The sequence below is a fragment of the Carettochelys insculpta genome, chromosome 8, assembly GCF_033958435.1.
Source record: "Carettochelys insculpta isolate YL-2023 chromosome 8, ASM3395843v1, whole genome shotgun sequence".
Lineage (NCBI taxonomy): Eukaryota > Metazoa > Chordata > Testudines > Carettochelyidae > Carettochelys > Carettochelys insculpta.
Window position 1 is genome coordinate 68,047,635 of NC_134144.1, and position 18,425 is coordinate 68,066,059.

Genomic DNA, 18,425 nt, shown 5'->3' on the forward strand with positions numbered 1-18,425 from the left:
ACTTGAGACTCCAAACTGCAGCAGCACCTGGCTATAAAACCAAGGAAGCTAGGGCAGACTCAAGAGTCTGATAAGCAAGTGAGCTGGGTTACTTGTTCAAACATCAGTGATTTTTTTAAGAAGTGCATTTCCTAATTGCAAGACCAGAAACAATAGAAGGCCCAATGCAATTTTTAGGGGGGAAAATACCCATTTTTGGCAGAATGGAGATATAGAAGCATCTACGGAGCCTACAGCCGGGCAAACTTCCTTTATACCACAGATGTCTGTATATCATAATCTTCAGAGCCCAGATCTACTCCTGAATCAGAGGTGTAGTAAGCAATGGGTAGAGACAATGGCCAGATAAGGAAAGAAAATCTGTGATTCAACATAATATACTGTATTGACAATTATTAGCGTGGAGCATGTTTTTTTACACACACACACACACACACACACACACACACACACACACACACACACACACACACACACACACACACACACACAGAGCTGCGGAGCTTAGTGAGGACAACCTACACCAGGGTAGGATCTCCCATTGCCAGAGGCATGCCACTTTCTCAATAGACAATATCTTTGTCACCAGGAGAAGCCTTTCTAGTGAAACACTGCAGTCGACACTAGGATTTTAGTCGGTACATCTGCCTTGTTCAAGGCTGTGGATTTTTCACACCTGAATGACTCATTTGTACCAATGTAAGTCTCTGCACAGAACAGGTCTAAGCTACCCAGAGTTTGTTCTCATGCACACACATGCTCATCCCTTACTTCAGATGGTTCAAAATGTTTCCATTTATGGGATAAGTCACCCTGACAATTGCAGAGAATAAAAAGGTGTTTTCCCAAAATTAGAACATTTTCCAAACTATTGCTTTTAGTAACAATATGCAAAATATTACAAAGGTTAAAAAAAACTCATTGCAAACTGTTTTCTGGAGGAGCAGTGTGTATCCAAACCAACTGAGGCACAGTGCTGTTAGGAGCACCCTAACAAAAGGCACAGGATCGAGCCTTTGGTTCATTGTATTAAAAATTGAGCTGTTTTTACATGTCTATGCAGATATGGAATGAGCAGTTCTGTTAATAGCAAAAGCCTTGAAACCTGTCCATTGAAACGGGGGAGGAAACATGGTTTTATACCCCTGAATTTCTATTTTGTACCTCCTTCTGGGGTTCTTATTTAAAAGAAAAAAAAAAAAATCAAATAATTGCATTTAAATTCCAAGAAACATTTTTAAATAAAATAATTACAAAACCTGTTGCCCAGAGTGGCTGAATTGTAAGTCACCCATTTCTCCCATGCTTTTTAAACAATTAACTATGGCACAAGATGAAGGGTAGTTCCACACAACTGATGATCCTCTGATTTAGTTAGATTCCTGAAAACACACTTAATACGATGTGTATAATACCCAGCTGTGTTACAAATGTAAACTCTTGCAGGGGTCCTCAGAGTTACAACAAACTAAAATCCTTTAATTGTTAAGAAAAATCTTAACACAATTAAAAAGATAAACATACTCTTCAGTACAAGAATACCTGGATTAACAGGCTAGTAGCATATATGCTTTTTTTCTTTGAAAGAGTCAATACAACAGCACCATATACAGGTGCCTTGGCACAAGGTCCGAGTCCTCCTAATCAGATCTGGGTCCATTGTCCTTATGTCAGAGACAACTCAGAAAATTTAACATTCAGACCGTTACAGAGCAGCCTCAAGCTCCAAAAAGGACCACGTCTCATAGATCAGTCACGGTAGTTTGGACAGCATAACCAACGGCATCACTACGAATTCCTGCATTCTTCACATTGCGCTCATGAACAAAATCAGTGTAGTGTCTAGCCGTAGACTGGGTCGAGGATAGGACCCATGTGTTCGATACACTTCCACCACGTTGACAGCAGTCGGCAGCATCAAGGGGCCTGGATCATTGGGGATTGGGAGGGGGTACAGTTAGTAATTAGCAATGGAAGGGGAAGGGAGTGAAAGACAGTAGGAAGTGAAAGGAAGGAAGGAAGGAAGAATGATGGGAAAAATGTAATAAGGAAGAACTAAATTGTCAAATGGCAAATACATAATAAAGCAGGGATATATACACAATAAGATAACTAGAATGTCAAATTAACCCCTTCATTGCTGCTGCCAGATTGTATATGTAGTTCTGCAAACTTCAAAATGGAAAGTCAAGATATGCCATGTAACACTTGTAGCTTACATCCATAGATTCTGAAACATTTTACAAACATCTGTGTCATCCCCATTTTACAGATGGGAAAACAGGTAGACATGAAGAAATATGCCTCCTTGACATACAGTGCTTTGCATATTCAGCAGCATTAAAGGATTTGAATGACATTACTCAATGCACAGTGGAAAAAAACTACTGCATGCAACAGCAACATTCTTAGCTACCAAAGAAGACAGATTCTCAAGGCAAATAAAAAGAGGGGAAAAGAAGAGAAGTGTATATAATAAAAACAAGCATTATAATGAAAAGGGGAACTACATCACATCTCACATTTCATTAGCAGAATTTACTAAATAACTAGACATTACTGAAGAACCTGAACGCAGCTCTATTTGACTACCTTGAATATGATAATATAATTAGGGAGGTGGTATTTCAAGGAAAAGGCCATGACCTTGTCTTCCAATTTGTTTGCAAAATACACAACATAATTTTGGCATTATATAAAAATGCAGTAATAGCTATGTATGGCCAGCACCAATGCATTCCACACTGGGAATAAAGTCTACAGGAGGTTGGGAAGAGAAAGCTAACAGGATGCCAAGAGTCCTGTATAAAGCACTGTCCTGACATTAATATATTTATGCCAGTGTCAAGCAATTAGGCCTTGGGGTAAGTAACTTGCTCCCCTGAAACAGACAGACACCTGCATGATTTGATTTTAGAATTAAGCATTTTCTTATAATAATCCTCAAGATGGAAAAAAATGAACAGAGAGACTACTCCAGAATTGTTTTCTCTATTGGATTAGGAATCCTGTGTTATGATGATTTGAGAGAGACTGAAGTAAACTTCTGTAAGACATGCTCACAAAAAAGCTCTCTAAGTTATTCAAGGGAGCAAATTCCTAAAATATCCTCCTTTAAATATGGCAGTTTTACAGTAATTTAGTTTACCCATGAACAAGAAAGTGGATCATCTGATACAATGGCAAAATGTTCAGATTTCATCAGTTCTCATGTCCCAGTAAATTTAGTTTAATTCTTGTAAGCATACCAAAACACTGCAACAGGCAGGGCATTAACAAGAAGCCACGTGAGCCAGGGAAGCAGAAAAGACATGCAGGATTCACAATAGGGAGAAATCATTAGACAGTCCTCCTTTAGAAAGGAGAGAAGATTTGCATGATGTTCACCAGCAGGTGCTCAGAATTTTGAGGCATACATGAGGACCAAGGGATAAAACAGCCATCAGATGGCTTGGTTTTAAGTCACTCCCTAATTTTCATAATTTAAGAACCCAAAAGTCCCAGAGCTGTTATATAGCCAATAGAGGTAACAGCAAGAAAAACTACCCAGAAATTTACAAGTTAGATCCTTAACCCTAAAATCCTTTTACCCAAACACAAAAAAAAAAAATGACCTGAAATATTTCTGTGTTTTCAGCTATCCATGGACTTTTTCAGAAAGGAGGACTGTTTTTCTGTGATAGAAGCCAAAGGCAATTCATGCAGAAACAGGCCAATTAAAGGCAGAAGGCAGTTTAGAAAAATTAACCATTAGCGGCAACAAGACACTAAGATAAGTCACAGCCCTCTAACCAGACACACATGTTCCAGCAATGCATCCGCCTAACCCCATTTACAACTCATGAAACCTGAATGCAGCACAAATGGTTGACAACACAGCTCCAAACTGTTCTTTATTTCCCAGTATTAAGGCTGGATTAATCCCTTAACACAGCAAGCAGACTGACTGCTAGAAAACCATTTTACAACCACGATGCCAGAAATAAAACTGCCTACAATATTTTGTACAAAGTGTCATTTTCTTCAAAAGGGAAATATTAAAACTGTGTCAAGTAGGAATGGACATTTTCTTGGGGTATATTACATCAGGTGACAGGCAGATATATTTTATATTCAGCCAATCTCTTCTACAGATGAACCTACTTCCACAGCTGAATCTAGCAAAGAAGCCTAGATTTCCTGACAAGGACTGCCAGCAACACAGGCTAAGGCTCTTACCCTGACACAGGCACACTGGGATCAAAACTGCCACAGATGGGCCTGTAAATTCTCTCAGTTTCTGAAGCAGTGGAACTTTAATGTATAGCAGAAGCTTTAAAACTGCTATTAAAAGTGTTGCTACTAACAATCTACACAGAGCCGTTTGGAGCTGCAGTCAAACGTTCCGAGAAAAAGAAGTTACAGGTTTCTAGCCAGCATCTTGCAGTTAGACTGAGTAAAAACAAAACAAAATCACTTTGAGAAGTCTGAAAGAATAAAGGTACAACCACCTTTCACCCACCACCAGGGAAGGAATCGACCGATCAATGACACCACCACAGACAACCCAGAGATTTCAGATACTAGGCAAATCAAGGGCAAAAGAAAAAGAGAAAGCACTATTTCATCAAATGTCGTACAGCAGAGATACAGTGCCTCAGATGCAGAGCAGAATTACCCTCTTTCTTTAAATGCAAGATCCAATATATTTTTTCAAAAACAATCTGTATTTAGATTTGTAGAATATCTTTCTTTGCACCATTATTGACAAATATTTAAGGCAAAACTATGCCAATACAGTTAAGACAGAAGACAAATAGAATAAAATTCTAGCCAAATGGAGAACCTGTTCTTTTGAGGACTGAAACCCCTTAGGATAAGAGCTTTAAATCCATTGCATCCCACCACAGCTGCTCCTCAAAGTCTAACAAATCAGAGCTCCCCTTCTGAGATTACTGCATCCCCTTTGAAATTATAATCCAGGGTACAAAACAGCTCTACTCCCAATCTTGCTACACATCCAATTCTAGAGTACCAAGAGCAGACATTTTAATTAAATGAGATAAAGCTCTTATCTTCAACCATTTCAGTCTCCTCAAACCAGTTCCTCCTCTTTCTGCACTGCAGTCACACAGTTGAGCCAGACTGCACATTGCACAAGATTTCTGGGAGACATCCAGAAAGAACTTGATATATGATTTTCTGCTTTTCCCAGGATCTAGACAGCCATTCACAATTCTCTGCTCCTGGCCCTTCAGGCACTGGGTTACAGAGACTATGGCGGCTGAAGAGGGTGGAACAACTCACACCAGAGCTAGAAAACACTGCAGCATTTTCCCAGAGGAAGAGCTGCAAGAGGTGCCCTCAGAAGCTGATTAGGTAGCTTCTGCAGCACTCCCAGATTGGTCTCAAAGCACTGAGCCAGCTTTACCACCACCAACCTGGCCCACAATTTATTCTAATCAAAAACATACTATAGTTAAGCTGCTGTTAAACTACTTATAAAAAGCATCTGAACTGTACTTAAGCAAAGAAGAAAAACTAGCAAAGGTCTGAAGAACGCACCATTTCATGTCTTGCTGGCTGGCTCCAGGACTCCGAGGAAGGTTTTCTACTTCCACTAAGACTGGGCCTGATGCAGCTGTCATGACAGCAAGAGTCGGCTTTGCATTCCAGCTCTTGGGAAACAAAACAAAAACAAGCAAGTCACCCTGAACACTTTACTACATGACAATACAACGACTCCTCCCCCTCATGGTCAAACATGAGGTTTGACAAGATGTCCTGCAGACACTTTTGCCCACTGGGGATGCATATCCCACTATTCAATTGCCAGTAACATGCAGGTTACGCTGGATACAGTGCTGATCTTGGATTTGTGGGCAATAGCTACAGCTGTAGTTCCCTTTTTCATTCTTGGTTTGACCTGGGTGCAGCACCTGTTCCCCTCTGTGATCTAAAAATCTAACACTGTAGTTCATCTACCCTTGAGTACCATGTAAAGCAGCAGATGGCGCTGAATTAAACAACTCAGCTTGCTAGTAGAGCAAGTGTTTATAATCACAGAGCACCAACACACCTGTTTGCTTCCAGATGAGCCTGAAGGGATAATATTTTTAACAGCCTAGATCATCACCCCCAGTGGTGTCATATCGGTGGTGATCCGTTCTGTTGCACTTACTGGCTGAGCCTTCAGCCGAATGGGTGGTAAAGTATTCCCACTGCAGACGCAACGTATCTGGAACCAGACCACTCTGGCATATCATTCTAGTGACAGGAGGTTGAGTTTCTGTATACATTTATCTAAAACACTCTACATCTTATCTTTTGTAATTTACCCTTGATATGGCAGAAATTCACAGCCCTTTAAAAATACCAGAGCAATAGCACAGCACCCTAGTAAGAGATGGAAGCAAAACTGCCAAAAGGTGCTGCCCCTTCTTTGTGTGCAGTTTATCATCCAGAGCATTAACTCAGTTTTGCAGATTACTACAATATTCAAGAATCATACACAGCTAATCATGCTATGTATAATTTGTTCAGATGTTGCAGGAGTAGAGAAATCTCACACTCGAGCTTTCTAGCAAAAATCCTCCAAGCCAGTTAACCAATGATCCCACATGTGACTTAGCTGAAACCAAGAGGCTAGTTTAATGTGTGTCTCTAAAAAACAGTCAATAGTCAAAACCAGGGTGGCTTTCCCTATGCTGAACACAGGACAGTTGGTAAAATTACTCATTCAAGTCAATCCAAATCAGAACCAGGCAGTAAAAATGTTTACATTAAAATCAGCCTTGACTGAGGACTCCTTAAGAGGAAATACTAACAAGAAATAAAAATAATTCAACTATGCAGTACGTGTTAAGAGTTTGTTCAGGGAAGGGTGACACGCACACACCTCCCTTCTCCCCCACACGCACAGCCACACACAAATAAACACACCTTTCTCGAATGGGGTTGGAGGAGATGACCAACTGACCAAACCCTCCCTGTCTGGCTCTATCCTCTTCCATGTCTAGCTGGGCCCTCAGGATAGACCTGTCTCTCCTGGTACCTGGAGTCATGTTTTCCTGAGGCAATATTGTGGATGGAAGACACCCAGGGTCACATTCCTCCCCTCTCAGACTTCTGCCAGTGTTCATACCAGTATGCGGCCAACAGAATCCCTTGGCACTGTGTAGGCAAGTCAGGGATGGGAGCAGTTACCAGGCAAAGGGAACACAAGAGGAGGGATGGCCTGGCCCGGCCCATCTCTACTTTCTTTCCCCTCTCCTCACCCTCCACCCTGTAGCTGAAAGCAGCTTGTTCTTTTCCTGCCCACAGTGTTGAAAGGCATTAGAAGCTCCAGGTTGCTGCTGGCCATGATATAACCCAACCCCTTTGCCCCCATTTTAACTCTACAGTGCAGACAGGAGAGGGTTAAGATCTAAGGATGCAGTATGCAACAGACCCCAGGGAATCCGACTACAGTGGCTTCAGCAAACCCAGCCAGACAGGTGGCTCAGAAGTGGAGCGTGTCTAGGGAACAGAAAAGCCCAGGGCAGGGCATGGGGTGAAGAGGCTGCTAAGCTCCTGCTCCAGGGGCTGCAGCGGAGCCTGCAGGGTTGAAGCAGGAACAGACTGGAACTTGCTTCCCTCCTGCCGCATTAGAGCTTAGATGAGGGGCTTCCCCATGCCAGTGTTGTGGAAGGCTTTGGCACACCCAGTGCTCAGCTCCTCCTGGCTAGCATCTGGGGCCAGAATATCTTGGGCATTCTCAGGGCAGTGGAAGAAGGAAGCAATCTACTGGCCAAGCTATTATTGTGCTGAATACAGTAGACCCCAATTTGCATTTGAATTACATTCCTGGGGAACCACGTATAATTCGAATTTTGCATTAAGTTGAGGTGGGGGCAGGCCAGAGCACAACACTCCAGCAGCATCTCTAGCCCCCAGCTCCCTGCAGCTGTGGGAAGCCGGGCAGCAGCTGCATTGCCACACTGCTCCAGCTCCCGGCTCCCCCAGCGGTGGGAAGCCGGGCAGCAGCTGCATATCTCTGGCTCCTGTTTCCCTCCCAGCTGGGGGAAGCGGGCAGGGAGCAGCTGCACCAGTCCAGCCCCCAAGGAATTGCTGGGGCTGGGGGAATCCCCGGCAACAAAGAGGCTGAGAACCAGCCGGTGGTGGCTCCCTGGAACTGGAGCTGCCACTGGGGTCCCCTTCAACTCACGTTAAAATGAGAAATGTGCAAGTTAAGTTGGCATAGCCTGGGGATCTACTCTACTCCAACGAGTCACCTAGTCAAAGAAAGCCATTGCGTTTAAACGAGGTTAGCATAAGGGCTCAATTCTTGAAACTTGTGAAGACTTATGACACTTTAGAGTTTTGGGAAAGTCTCAGAAATGAATGCCCAAGATTGCCTTACTTGTTGTGATCCATTATTTTGATTTAAAATGTTGTTTGGAATGCTGAAAAGCAAGGAAAAATTAAATCAGAATCTTTCAGACATCAAGGCATGTTTATAAATGTTGTGGACCAAAATCAGACAGATCAGAAGTACAATACCCATTTGAGGTCTCTGTACCCCATTTAATCTAAAAAAATCAGTATCCAAACAAAGTGGAAGCCTTTACACTTGTGGTCAGCTACTTTCTCATCAAGCCCAGAAACTCTGAATATTCTAGCTCATTGGTCATGGAGCAATACATAAGGTCTACTGGAACCCAATCAGAGCCCATGCCCTCAACCCCTCTTGCACCACAACTGCTTGTCACAGCCCCGAGCCCCTCCAGCATCCAAACTGCCACCGAGAGCCTGAAGTTCAACCTGTCTCACCCAGGTGAAAGTGAGTGAGAAGGTGGGAGGGTGGAGAGATTGAGTGAGCCCAGTAGGTCCCTGCGGAAGGTGGAGGAGGAGTCAGGGCAAGGGAATTTGGGTTGAGGCAGATCCTGGATGGACATTCAAAAGGTGATCTTGGGTTTTAAAAGTTTGGAGACCACTGTTCTAGCCCCAGTGAGACATTCAAAAATAATGAGTAAGGCCACCAATTATTCATGAATTAAAAAAAATTACATTTGGGATTATTTTTATTTGTCTTCTGATTCTACAGGGTGCACAAATTTCACATGTTAAGGTCCTCGCCATAATTTATATTAATTATATTTAAATGAAAGCTGAGAGTTGCATGTATTCGCATGATTCCAAGAGCACGGGCTTTAAGGAAAAGACCAAATAACCAGGGAGATATTGACTCCTGTCCATTTAGAAGCAGATATCCAAATGTCTTCCTCTCCACTAGATGGACGGCAGCTATAACAAACGGTCAAAGGGTAGGTGTTGCTGTACAGTATCGGATTTGCAAATGAGCTCCAATTCAGGTATTTCCTTTTGTAATAGAATTTTGAAATTTGTTTGTAGCAGGATAGCTACTTTTAAACAATTTACTCAATGTCCAGGGAAGTTAACATGTCCTCCTACCAGTTTATGTATGTTCCCTTTCTTGATGTCTGATTTGTGCCTATTTATCCTTTGGCACAGAGACTGTCCAATACAAAAGCTTATGCCCAACCAAACCTGTTAGGTCTCTAAGGTGGCACAGGACTCCTCATTGTTTTTACAGATGCAGACCAACGGTCCTATCCCTCAGACCTTTAACCAGATTCTATTAATTCATTTAATGCCCCAGTTGCTTCTGGCCTGGGACAATGGGTATCAATTGCACAGAGCAGCCATCTTGTCAGCTTGTCGAGTAAACTGCTTTCAATATTTCTGAAGTCCTTTTACTTGAATAAGCCTACAGATATAATACCAAGATTAAAGAAGCTGTACTCTGGCTATTCTCTTACTATCCTCTGAATGAGGGGAAGTGCAGATAAGTGTTACAAGCACAGAGTAGTGCACCTTTAAAAAAAATCCTGAGGAACGCTTGTACAAGCACCACATTCCTCACCAATGAGTTAATACAAAAGAAAAAAACAACATGCATCTTTCATGATGAATTTTAATTAGTGATGCTTGAGTATGCAGTTTCAGGAACAGTGCCGATTGCTCTGGGGGTGAATGTGCCATGACAACACCAAGATAATATCGTGGAAACTAAAGCCTGCAACACTGTCAGGCAGGGAAATTTTAGTGAGCTCCTCTTCCAGAAACCAGGCTGGTTTGTGCACATGGTTCAAGTAAAACAGCATACTTACAGAATGTGAAAAGCAGTTATTAGTACTAATAAAGAAGCTACAGATCTATTGCCCCATCAGAGAATTTCAAAGCACTTTACAAACTTTAATTAAGCTTTTCAATACCCTGTATCACTGCAAGATAGATCCACATTTAACCCCAGGGGCTCATTTAAAAGTAGCAGTCCTACAACAATAAAAATTAAAAAATAAACTGCAAAGAGAAATTTCAGAGCTGCAATTCATTTGTAAATCTGACTATCAACAGAGAACTGAGACTGGGAGTGGCTGGCCCATTATAAAAGCAGTTTCTCTACTCTTGATATTCACACCTCCACATTAGCTACTGATAATGGGCCACATCGGTGCCCCCCCCCCCCCAACTGAACTGGCTTGACTTCTCCTCTCTTTATGTTCACAACTCCACATTAACTGCCGATAATAGGCCATACCCACCCTGACTGAATAGACCTTGTCAACTTTGGCCCTTTCCCTGACTGAGACTGCCTCTTTAAATCCTCCTCTGAAGTGCCCCCACACATGCATCTGATGAAGCAGGTCTTTGCCCACAAAAGCTTATGCTCCAAAGTATCTGCTAGTCCGTATCTTCAAAAAACAACAAGAAGTCCTGTGGCACCTTCCAGACTAACTCTGCTACCTCTCTGATACTTGTCAACCAAATGGTATGTATATGTGTGTACACGTTCTCTCTCTCTCTCTCTCTCTCTCTCTCTCTCTGAGCACAAAGGAAATTAAGTAGTAGAATGTCTCCTACCTCATTTCTTCACGTTTAGCAACATTTGCTGCAAAAAATTCCAGACAAGACCAATTAAAAATTTAATTTGCATTTACTGTTGGTACCTATAAACCACCAGAAGTACCCCGACGCACAAAGAAAATGTCTTCCCCCCACCAGAACTTAAAACCTAAATTAAACCAACACAGGAGAACATTAGAGTAATGACAAGTGACTGCAAAGCAACTACATACATATGAAACGTTTACACCCCTTTTCTAAACTGGAGATTAGGATTTATGAAGGATATGAAAGCAGACATAAAAGTAATTCCAGGCCTCAGCAAGAGAGAGAGAAGGAGACAAAGGGAATATCAAGGCAAGGAAAACTGGAACATTCATGTAAGAGGTGGGACAATGGCAGAGATGAAAGCAGGGAAAGAGTTCAGTATCCTTCAAGAATGAAGAGTTTTAAGCGTATACAGAAAGAACACTGAAAGCAAAGGTAGTCAATGAGGAATTATTCTCATACAATGGTTCTTTGCTTATTAGACTCATCATTTTTCTATGTAAACATGTTACAGTATGCAGACGACTAAACTGTTAAGCAATCTCACAGAATATCAAAGACAATTTGAAGTCACCCTGTGTATTAAGCACTCTGTGTTGCAAATATGTCCCAAGAGCAACGGCTCAAAGGCAAGGTAGATCATTGTAAAACCGTCCTCCAAGATGAGGAAAAACACCTTCACAAAACTCCTGTCTAGAATTAGCACAGAATGGTACTCAGACTCAGTGTGGCCTGTGCTATCTACAATACGTGGTCTCAGTCTACCTTTCATTTGTAGTGTTCTCCTTGAATATCGCTTGCTGGGCCTCCTTTCAAAGGACGCTGATCTTCTGGCTTTGTTGGTCTTGGTTGTCTGGTATTCGGTTTTCCCACTAAAAATACATAGTTAAGATACACATGGACACAGCACTTGTTTATAAAGGCAAAATATAGGCATAGCTGAGACAAAATAAACTTGTCTGCTTTACTTCTACGTGTTTTCTTTATGGCTCAGCAATCCTATCTTGCATAGGAATGGATGCACTCATACAGTGCCCTTCATCAGAAGCACTCTACTTTTTAGTCTCATCCTCCAGTGAGGGAGGTATTATCCCCATTTGCAGAAGGGGAAACTGAAGCATTAACTCCTTGGCTGTGTCTACACTAGCCAAAAACTTTGAAATTGCCATGCAAATGGCCCTTTCGAAGTTTACTAATGAAACACTGAAATACACATTCAGCAGCTCATTAGCACGCGGGAGGCCGCGGCACTTTGAAATTGATGCGGCTCGCCACCACGTGGCTCATCCAGACAGGGCTCCTTTTCGAAAGGACCCCAGCTACTTCGAAGTCCCCTTATTCCCATCTGCTCATAGGAATAAGGGGACTTCGAAGTAGCTGGGGTCCTTTCGAAAAGGAGCCCTGTCTGGATGAGCCACGTGGTGGCGAGCCGCATCAATTTCGAAGTGCCGCGGCCTCCCGCGTGCTAAAGAGCTGCTGAATATGTATTTCAGCGCTTCATTAGTAAACTTCGAAAGGGCCATTTGCATGGCAATTTCGAAGTTTGTGGCTAGTGTAGACGTAGCCCTTGAGGGTTAGATTCCTCAAAATGTATGCCTTGCCATTTTGGATATACAATCACAGTAACTCAGACTCTGCTGATGACATATAGGAAGACTATAATGAAGAGAAATTAGAACTTTGATGCTCTCTTACTCCCAATCCTGTGTGGTTTTTTCAAGACTGCTCTTCCTACGTGAAAAGGAACCAAATGGCTCATGGGCTTAGAATACACATCCTCCACCTCTAGGTTCCTTGCTTAAATCCAGCCCACTTCAAAAGTGACTGAAGTCGCTACCAGCTAACTATACTTTACTGAACTATAAATAGGAGTGAGTGTGTGTAGATTCTGTACAGCTTCTAATAGACAGGGATGCACACAAAACATATCTATACACACTTCACTGGCACCTTTGCTGTAGGTCATGGCAGATAGGCTAAATATTGCTGAGCATCTGACCCAGCTGCCTGCTCTAGCAAGGTAACACATGGTGAGCTTGCACTACCACTGCTTGAACTCTGCTTGTCTGTGGATGCTAGTCACTTCATTCTCTGGAACTGATATATGCCCTTCTTTTTCACATACTCTACATTCGTTTCCTTAATAGTCTTATTACATTTTCCAGGGGTTCTGTCCAAACTGTAGATTACACTCTCCAGAAACATGCAAGTAAATTACTTACTTCTATTTGATATTGTCCTTGAAGTGATGCTCACACCTTCTAAAAATGGTAATAGTGTATGTTTGTTGTATTTTTCAATTTATAGAATGCACTTACGCATTTTGTGTATGCAGAGGGACTTCAAATTATCAATAAAACAAAACGGTAACAGCCTAAGTGTCTCCAGTCTCAATAAAAAGAACTACAATCCCAAACAGATGGCACCAAGCCTTATTTGTCTAGCAAAATCAATCCCATAGGTAAAACACCATGGCTGTGTCTCCACGGCTACGTCTACACGTATTGACGTTGCCAGCCCTGGAGGACGTGTAGACATTATTCACATCTTCACATCGAAATAGGCTACTTCGAAGTAGGCTTCACGTGTAGACGTAGCCGTGGAGACACAGCCATGGTGTTTTACCTGTGGGATTGATTTTGCTAGACAAATAAGGCTTGGTGCCATCTGTTTGGGATTGTAGTTCTTTTTATTGAGACTGGAGACACTTAGGCTGTGTCTCCACGGCTACGTCTACACGTGAAGCCTACTTCGAAGTAGCCTATTTCGATGTGAAGACATCGAAATAGGCTATTTCGATGAATAATGTCTACACGTCCTCCAGGGCTGGCAACGTCAATGTTCAACATCGACATTGCACAGCACCACATCGAAATAGGCGCAGAGAGGGAACGTCTACACGCCAAAGTAACACACATTGAAATAGGGGTGCCAGGCACAGCTGCAGACAGGGTCACAGGGCGGACTCAACAGCCAGCCGCTCCCTTAAAGGGCCCCTCCCAGACACACTTGCACTAAACAGCACAAGAAACACAGAGCCGACAACGAGTTGCAGACCCTGTGCATGCAGCATGAATCCCCCACTGCAGCAGCAGCAGCCAGAAGCCCTGGGCTAAGGGCTGCTGCACACGGTGACCATAGAGCCCCTCAGGGGCTGGAGAGACAGCGTGTCTCAACCCCCCCAGCTGATGGCCGCCATGGAGGACCCCACAATTTCGATGTTGCAGGATGCACAACGACTACACGGTCCCTACTTCGACGTTGAACGTCGAAGTAGGGCGCTATTCCTATCCCCTCATGCGGTTAGCGGCTTCGACGTCTCGCCGCCTAACGTCGATGTTAACATCGAAATAGCACCCAACACGTGTAGCCGTGACGGGCGCTATTTCGAAGTTACTGCTGCTACTTCGAAGTAGCGTGCACATGTAGACATGGCTCACGTGTCACTTCTTCCGGAAGCAGCACGCTAATGAGCTAATAAGGCACATATGCAAATTTTCCATACCTCATTAGCATATCACATGATTCGGCATCCAGAAGAAGCTCTTCCGGACTCCGAAGTATATGTGGAGACATGAGGCCTGCGGGGATCTTCTGGAAGGAAGCCCTCCTTCCGGAAGCCCCTTCTTCCCCAAAATTTTGCCGTGCCGATGTGCTAATGAGGCATGGAAAATTTCCATCCACACCTCATTAACATCTTCCAGTTAGCTCATTAGCTTGCCACTTCCGGAAGAAGTGGCACATGGAGACACAGCCACATCTCTGACAGAAAGCTCTCTTGGATAAAAATGAGTCCTTTTTATGTGCTTATGCAGTGCCTGAAACAGCAGAGCCTTAGATCCTAACTTGGCTTTAAGACAAATAGTGTGAATTCCAAAGTCCAAAGCCTTGCTCTGCCATCAGATATGTAAGACTACAGCAGGTCACTTTTATGCACTATATGGGACATGATGTAGTCTCACAACCAGAATCAAAACCACAGAGCTTCGTGAACCAAAATCAAACATGAATTATATGTAGATGTAAATGGGAAGCTAGGGTAGTCCACACAGCCCCTATGCATAAATATACTGTATCAAAAAAACAGGGCAACATGTTGACTTAAGGAAACTGCTCCTAGTACATTTTACTGCAGAGATCAGAAAAAGCCAAAGTTCAGATAACTAATTTGGAAAGATGCTCTGAAAGACTGTGCATTATATTTTGACCTGTTTAACAGCTTTGTTTAAATAATTTATCCGACTGCAATCTATTACATTCTCTTTTCTACACACTATGGAAACTGGATACCACTTTGCTCTTCTGTGCATTACCCAAGGGACCGGAAATGGGGAGGGAAGAATGTGAAATGACTCTGACCTGTATCTGAACCGCGATCCCAGCCGAATGAAGCTTGATCGGCTCGAGCCTTTTTGGACAGGTCCCCTGAGGCGGAAGAAAGCATGATGTTCCACTGCACACTTCCACAAGTGTTTGCAGGCTTTGGGATGATCCAGCCTAAACACAAAAGTGTGCTCCTGCTCCTTCCCCTTAAAGCACACAAAACACACCATGAATTTAGTTCCATTGTTTCAGTGGTGGCAGGACAGGGAGCTGCAGAGAGCCCCTCACTCATCCTGCTACCTGAGTAGCCACAGCTCAGCTCACCCCTGGCCAGCAGAACACCTCCATAACAGCCTCTCTTCTGCTGGGCATATGTGGCTGCTCAGAGTAAGCTCTCCAGCCAGCACCACGGATGGGCTAATCCCAGGGGCCAGTTTGGGCCTGGGGCTGGCGTGGGTTAAGCCTGGGGATGTGGAGGTGAATTCAAGGCTGAGAGGGGTTAGGCCTGTGGATTGGGTGGGGATGGGGGTGTTGAGGGATGGAGGTCAGACTTGGGGGTGGAGGACTGAGGCTGGTAAAGCGTGGAGATGGGGGTGGGGTTTGGGGGCTGAGGGGGATAAAGCCTGAGATTTGGGTTCCGTAAAATTCTTTAGAGTTGAAAAGGTTTCTGTGCCCAAATAAAATTTGGAAACTCTGCATTACAACATGAGATTGTAGGGCAGCAACATTGAAACTGTTTATTAAAATGCATGTTACCAACTCCACACTCAAAGACCCTAAATAAACTGACTCGCATATAAGCTGGGTGAAAAACGTTAGTCAGGGATAAAAGATCCACAGCACAGCTAGCACCTAGCTCAGCTCCTGGTTTGGGCTTCAGGGCTAAAACGTTATGCAGAATTTTGGGCTCAAGCTGGAGCCTCAGCTCCGGGACCCTCCACCCTCATAGGATCCCAGAGTTGAAGGTCATTCTGGAAGAGATCTTTTAAAATAGCTTATTTCAAAAGCATGTCCGCCCACAAAATGCATATTGAAATAGCGCTCACCTATATTTTAAAATAAAATTTTAACACTGATTGGCTGGTAGAACACTCTGGATGGAGCTAGAGGCCCCCTATTTTGAAATACCCCCTACTGCCTTTCTATACAGCCCTATTCTAAAATATCCATTTCAGAATAGGCACTATTCCTCATAGAATGAGGTTTACAGAATTTGAAATAAGCCATCTACTACTACAAAATTATTTTGAAATAGTTTCGCTGTGTATATGCTTACACAGTTATTTCAGAATAGCAGCCATAATTCTGAAATAACTTTGTTATGTAGACACACCCAAAGAAGCCAAGCTCAAAAAACAACTGTGGACTGATGAGCAAAGATATTTCTCAGTGTGGCTGACTGTCTGGCCCTTCTTCCATATCGGATTCACCTCCATGTGTTACCAACCCTTGCTTTTTTCTAATCTGCTCAACACAGAGTTATTTTGTTTCCTGGGGGCATTTCTGGCATCTGTTCAGGGAATGAGTTCAAACTGCATGTCATTTACACTACCCACCTTTATTAGCTTTCTTAACAATGCACCAAAGTATACCTGCTCTTTCCACATTCTCTGGCCCATACTAGTTAAACAAGGCATTGCCCTTTTTAAAAGGTTTACAAAGCAAATCAGACACACTGCTAAATTTATTTTGCATATAAACTATTTACAGCCCCCAAGAAGTCACAACTAAAACATTCCAATACTGCCATGTTACTCCTGGAAATAAGACCAGTGAAAACTAACTAGTAGCCATGAAACTTGCTAAAAGAGCTAACATCAAATTGTAACTACCTGCTCATCATCTTCAACAACAACTAGTGTTAATTTGTTCTTCTTGAAGTCCAACCTGGTTATTTTTGGCCTGTTACATGAACAAAAAAGAAACGTGAAAACAAATTTTTGTTGGTTCATAGATAAGAGTTACACTCAATGCTCTACACTAGCACACAGTCATTTTAAAAACCGATACAAGCAGACTGAGCCAAACTGGATGCCTCTCAGTGAGATGTGTTTAGCCAATAAATTAGGACCTTATCATTAAGTAGTTATGGGATGAAGAGATTTCAAAAACTATAGCAACTTTTTAAAAGATTAAGCTTCTGTAGTGAGTCTTAAAATAGATTTTAGGTGACATCAGTACACTCTATTGTTTCTGGGCACAGAGATGGTAGTTAAAGCAAACTACATTTTGTACATTTAGATTGGACCCAGTCAAACAAACTTCCCGATTCACAGGACCTTGCTACGTGCTCATCCTCCTATCCTTACCCAACCAGCTTGGGAATAAGTATGAAAAATAGGAACTAGGAACCATGGAAAATAACTTTGGACCTTTAACTTTTGATTAAGCCTACACCCAACTCTGAAAGCAGTTCATAAGTTCCATCTTTTTGCTTGTTTTTCAACCATATGCAACTGTATGAATCCTAGGGAACGGCTCCAAATACCCTCAACAAACTGGAGTTACTCCACAACAGCCTCCAGAATGGAACTGGAGGTGTTAATAAGCATTTTCACACTCTACCACACAATATGGTTATGTATTTTTATCTAAATTTGATCCCATTTCTCTGGTATGCATGAGGAGAAAAGGATCATTAAAAAAAACGTAGAAACCAACTTGGATTTTTGCACTCAAAAGCATTCCAATACTCATGACTCCCCAAAAGGAAAACCATTACATTTGTCCTACCTGCCAACGTGACTGGCTGAAAGCCTTCCACTCTCCCACATATCCAGTACTAAATATACATACAACAAATTCAGTAAAGCAGAGCAGCAACATGTGAAACCATTCTTGATACAGTAAACACGTGGCTTCAAGTTGCTCGTTACTCGCTTTAACGCGAGTTAAGCGCAACTTGAAGCTGCTCTCTCTGCCCTGCACTGGTGGAACTGGGAAAACGATCAGTCATGAGCTGGTTAGACTCCTGGATCCCACAAGTGGTGGGGAGATGGGCACCAGGCTGCCCCGCCCCTTGGTTCCTGGCTCCCTGCTACTCTGGGAGCCAGAAAACTGACCAGCCCTAGCGGACTGTTCTGTTTCCCAGCTCCTGTAAGCCCAGGGGAGCAGGGATCCAGGGGGAAGCTTGGTTCCGCCTCCCACCCATTTGACTTGTGCGAAAA

At 43.0% G+C, this 18,425-nt stretch overlaps 1 protein-coding gene across 3 annotated transcripts in view; it reads right to left on the bottom strand.

The window, feature by feature from the left end:
- EPB41L5 (erythrocyte membrane protein band 4.1 like 5) overlaps positions 1-18,425 on the bottom strand; it is an 88,077-nt gene that overhangs the window by 34,852 nt on the left and 34,800 nt on the right. For 2 of the 3 annotated variants that reach the window (XM_075001237.1, XM_075001236.1), the window contains exons 11-16: positions 17,091-17,160; positions 15,295-15,464; positions 11,701-11,807; positions 10,906-10,933; positions 8,381-8,423; positions 5,545-5,657 (exon numbers count right to left, since the gene is read on the bottom strand). In XM_075001237.1, the coding sequence (XP_074857338.1) occupies positions 5,545-5,657; positions 8,381-8,423; positions 10,906-10,933; positions 11,701-11,807; positions 15,295-15,464; positions 17,091-17,160 (531 nt within the window). Of the gene's footprint in view, positions 1-1,225; positions 1,927-5,544; positions 5,658-8,380; positions 8,424-10,905; positions 10,934-11,700; positions 11,808-15,294; positions 15,465-17,090; positions 17,161-18,425 lie in introns of those variants that run through there. The other variant, XM_075001238.1, reaches the window with a different exon arrangement.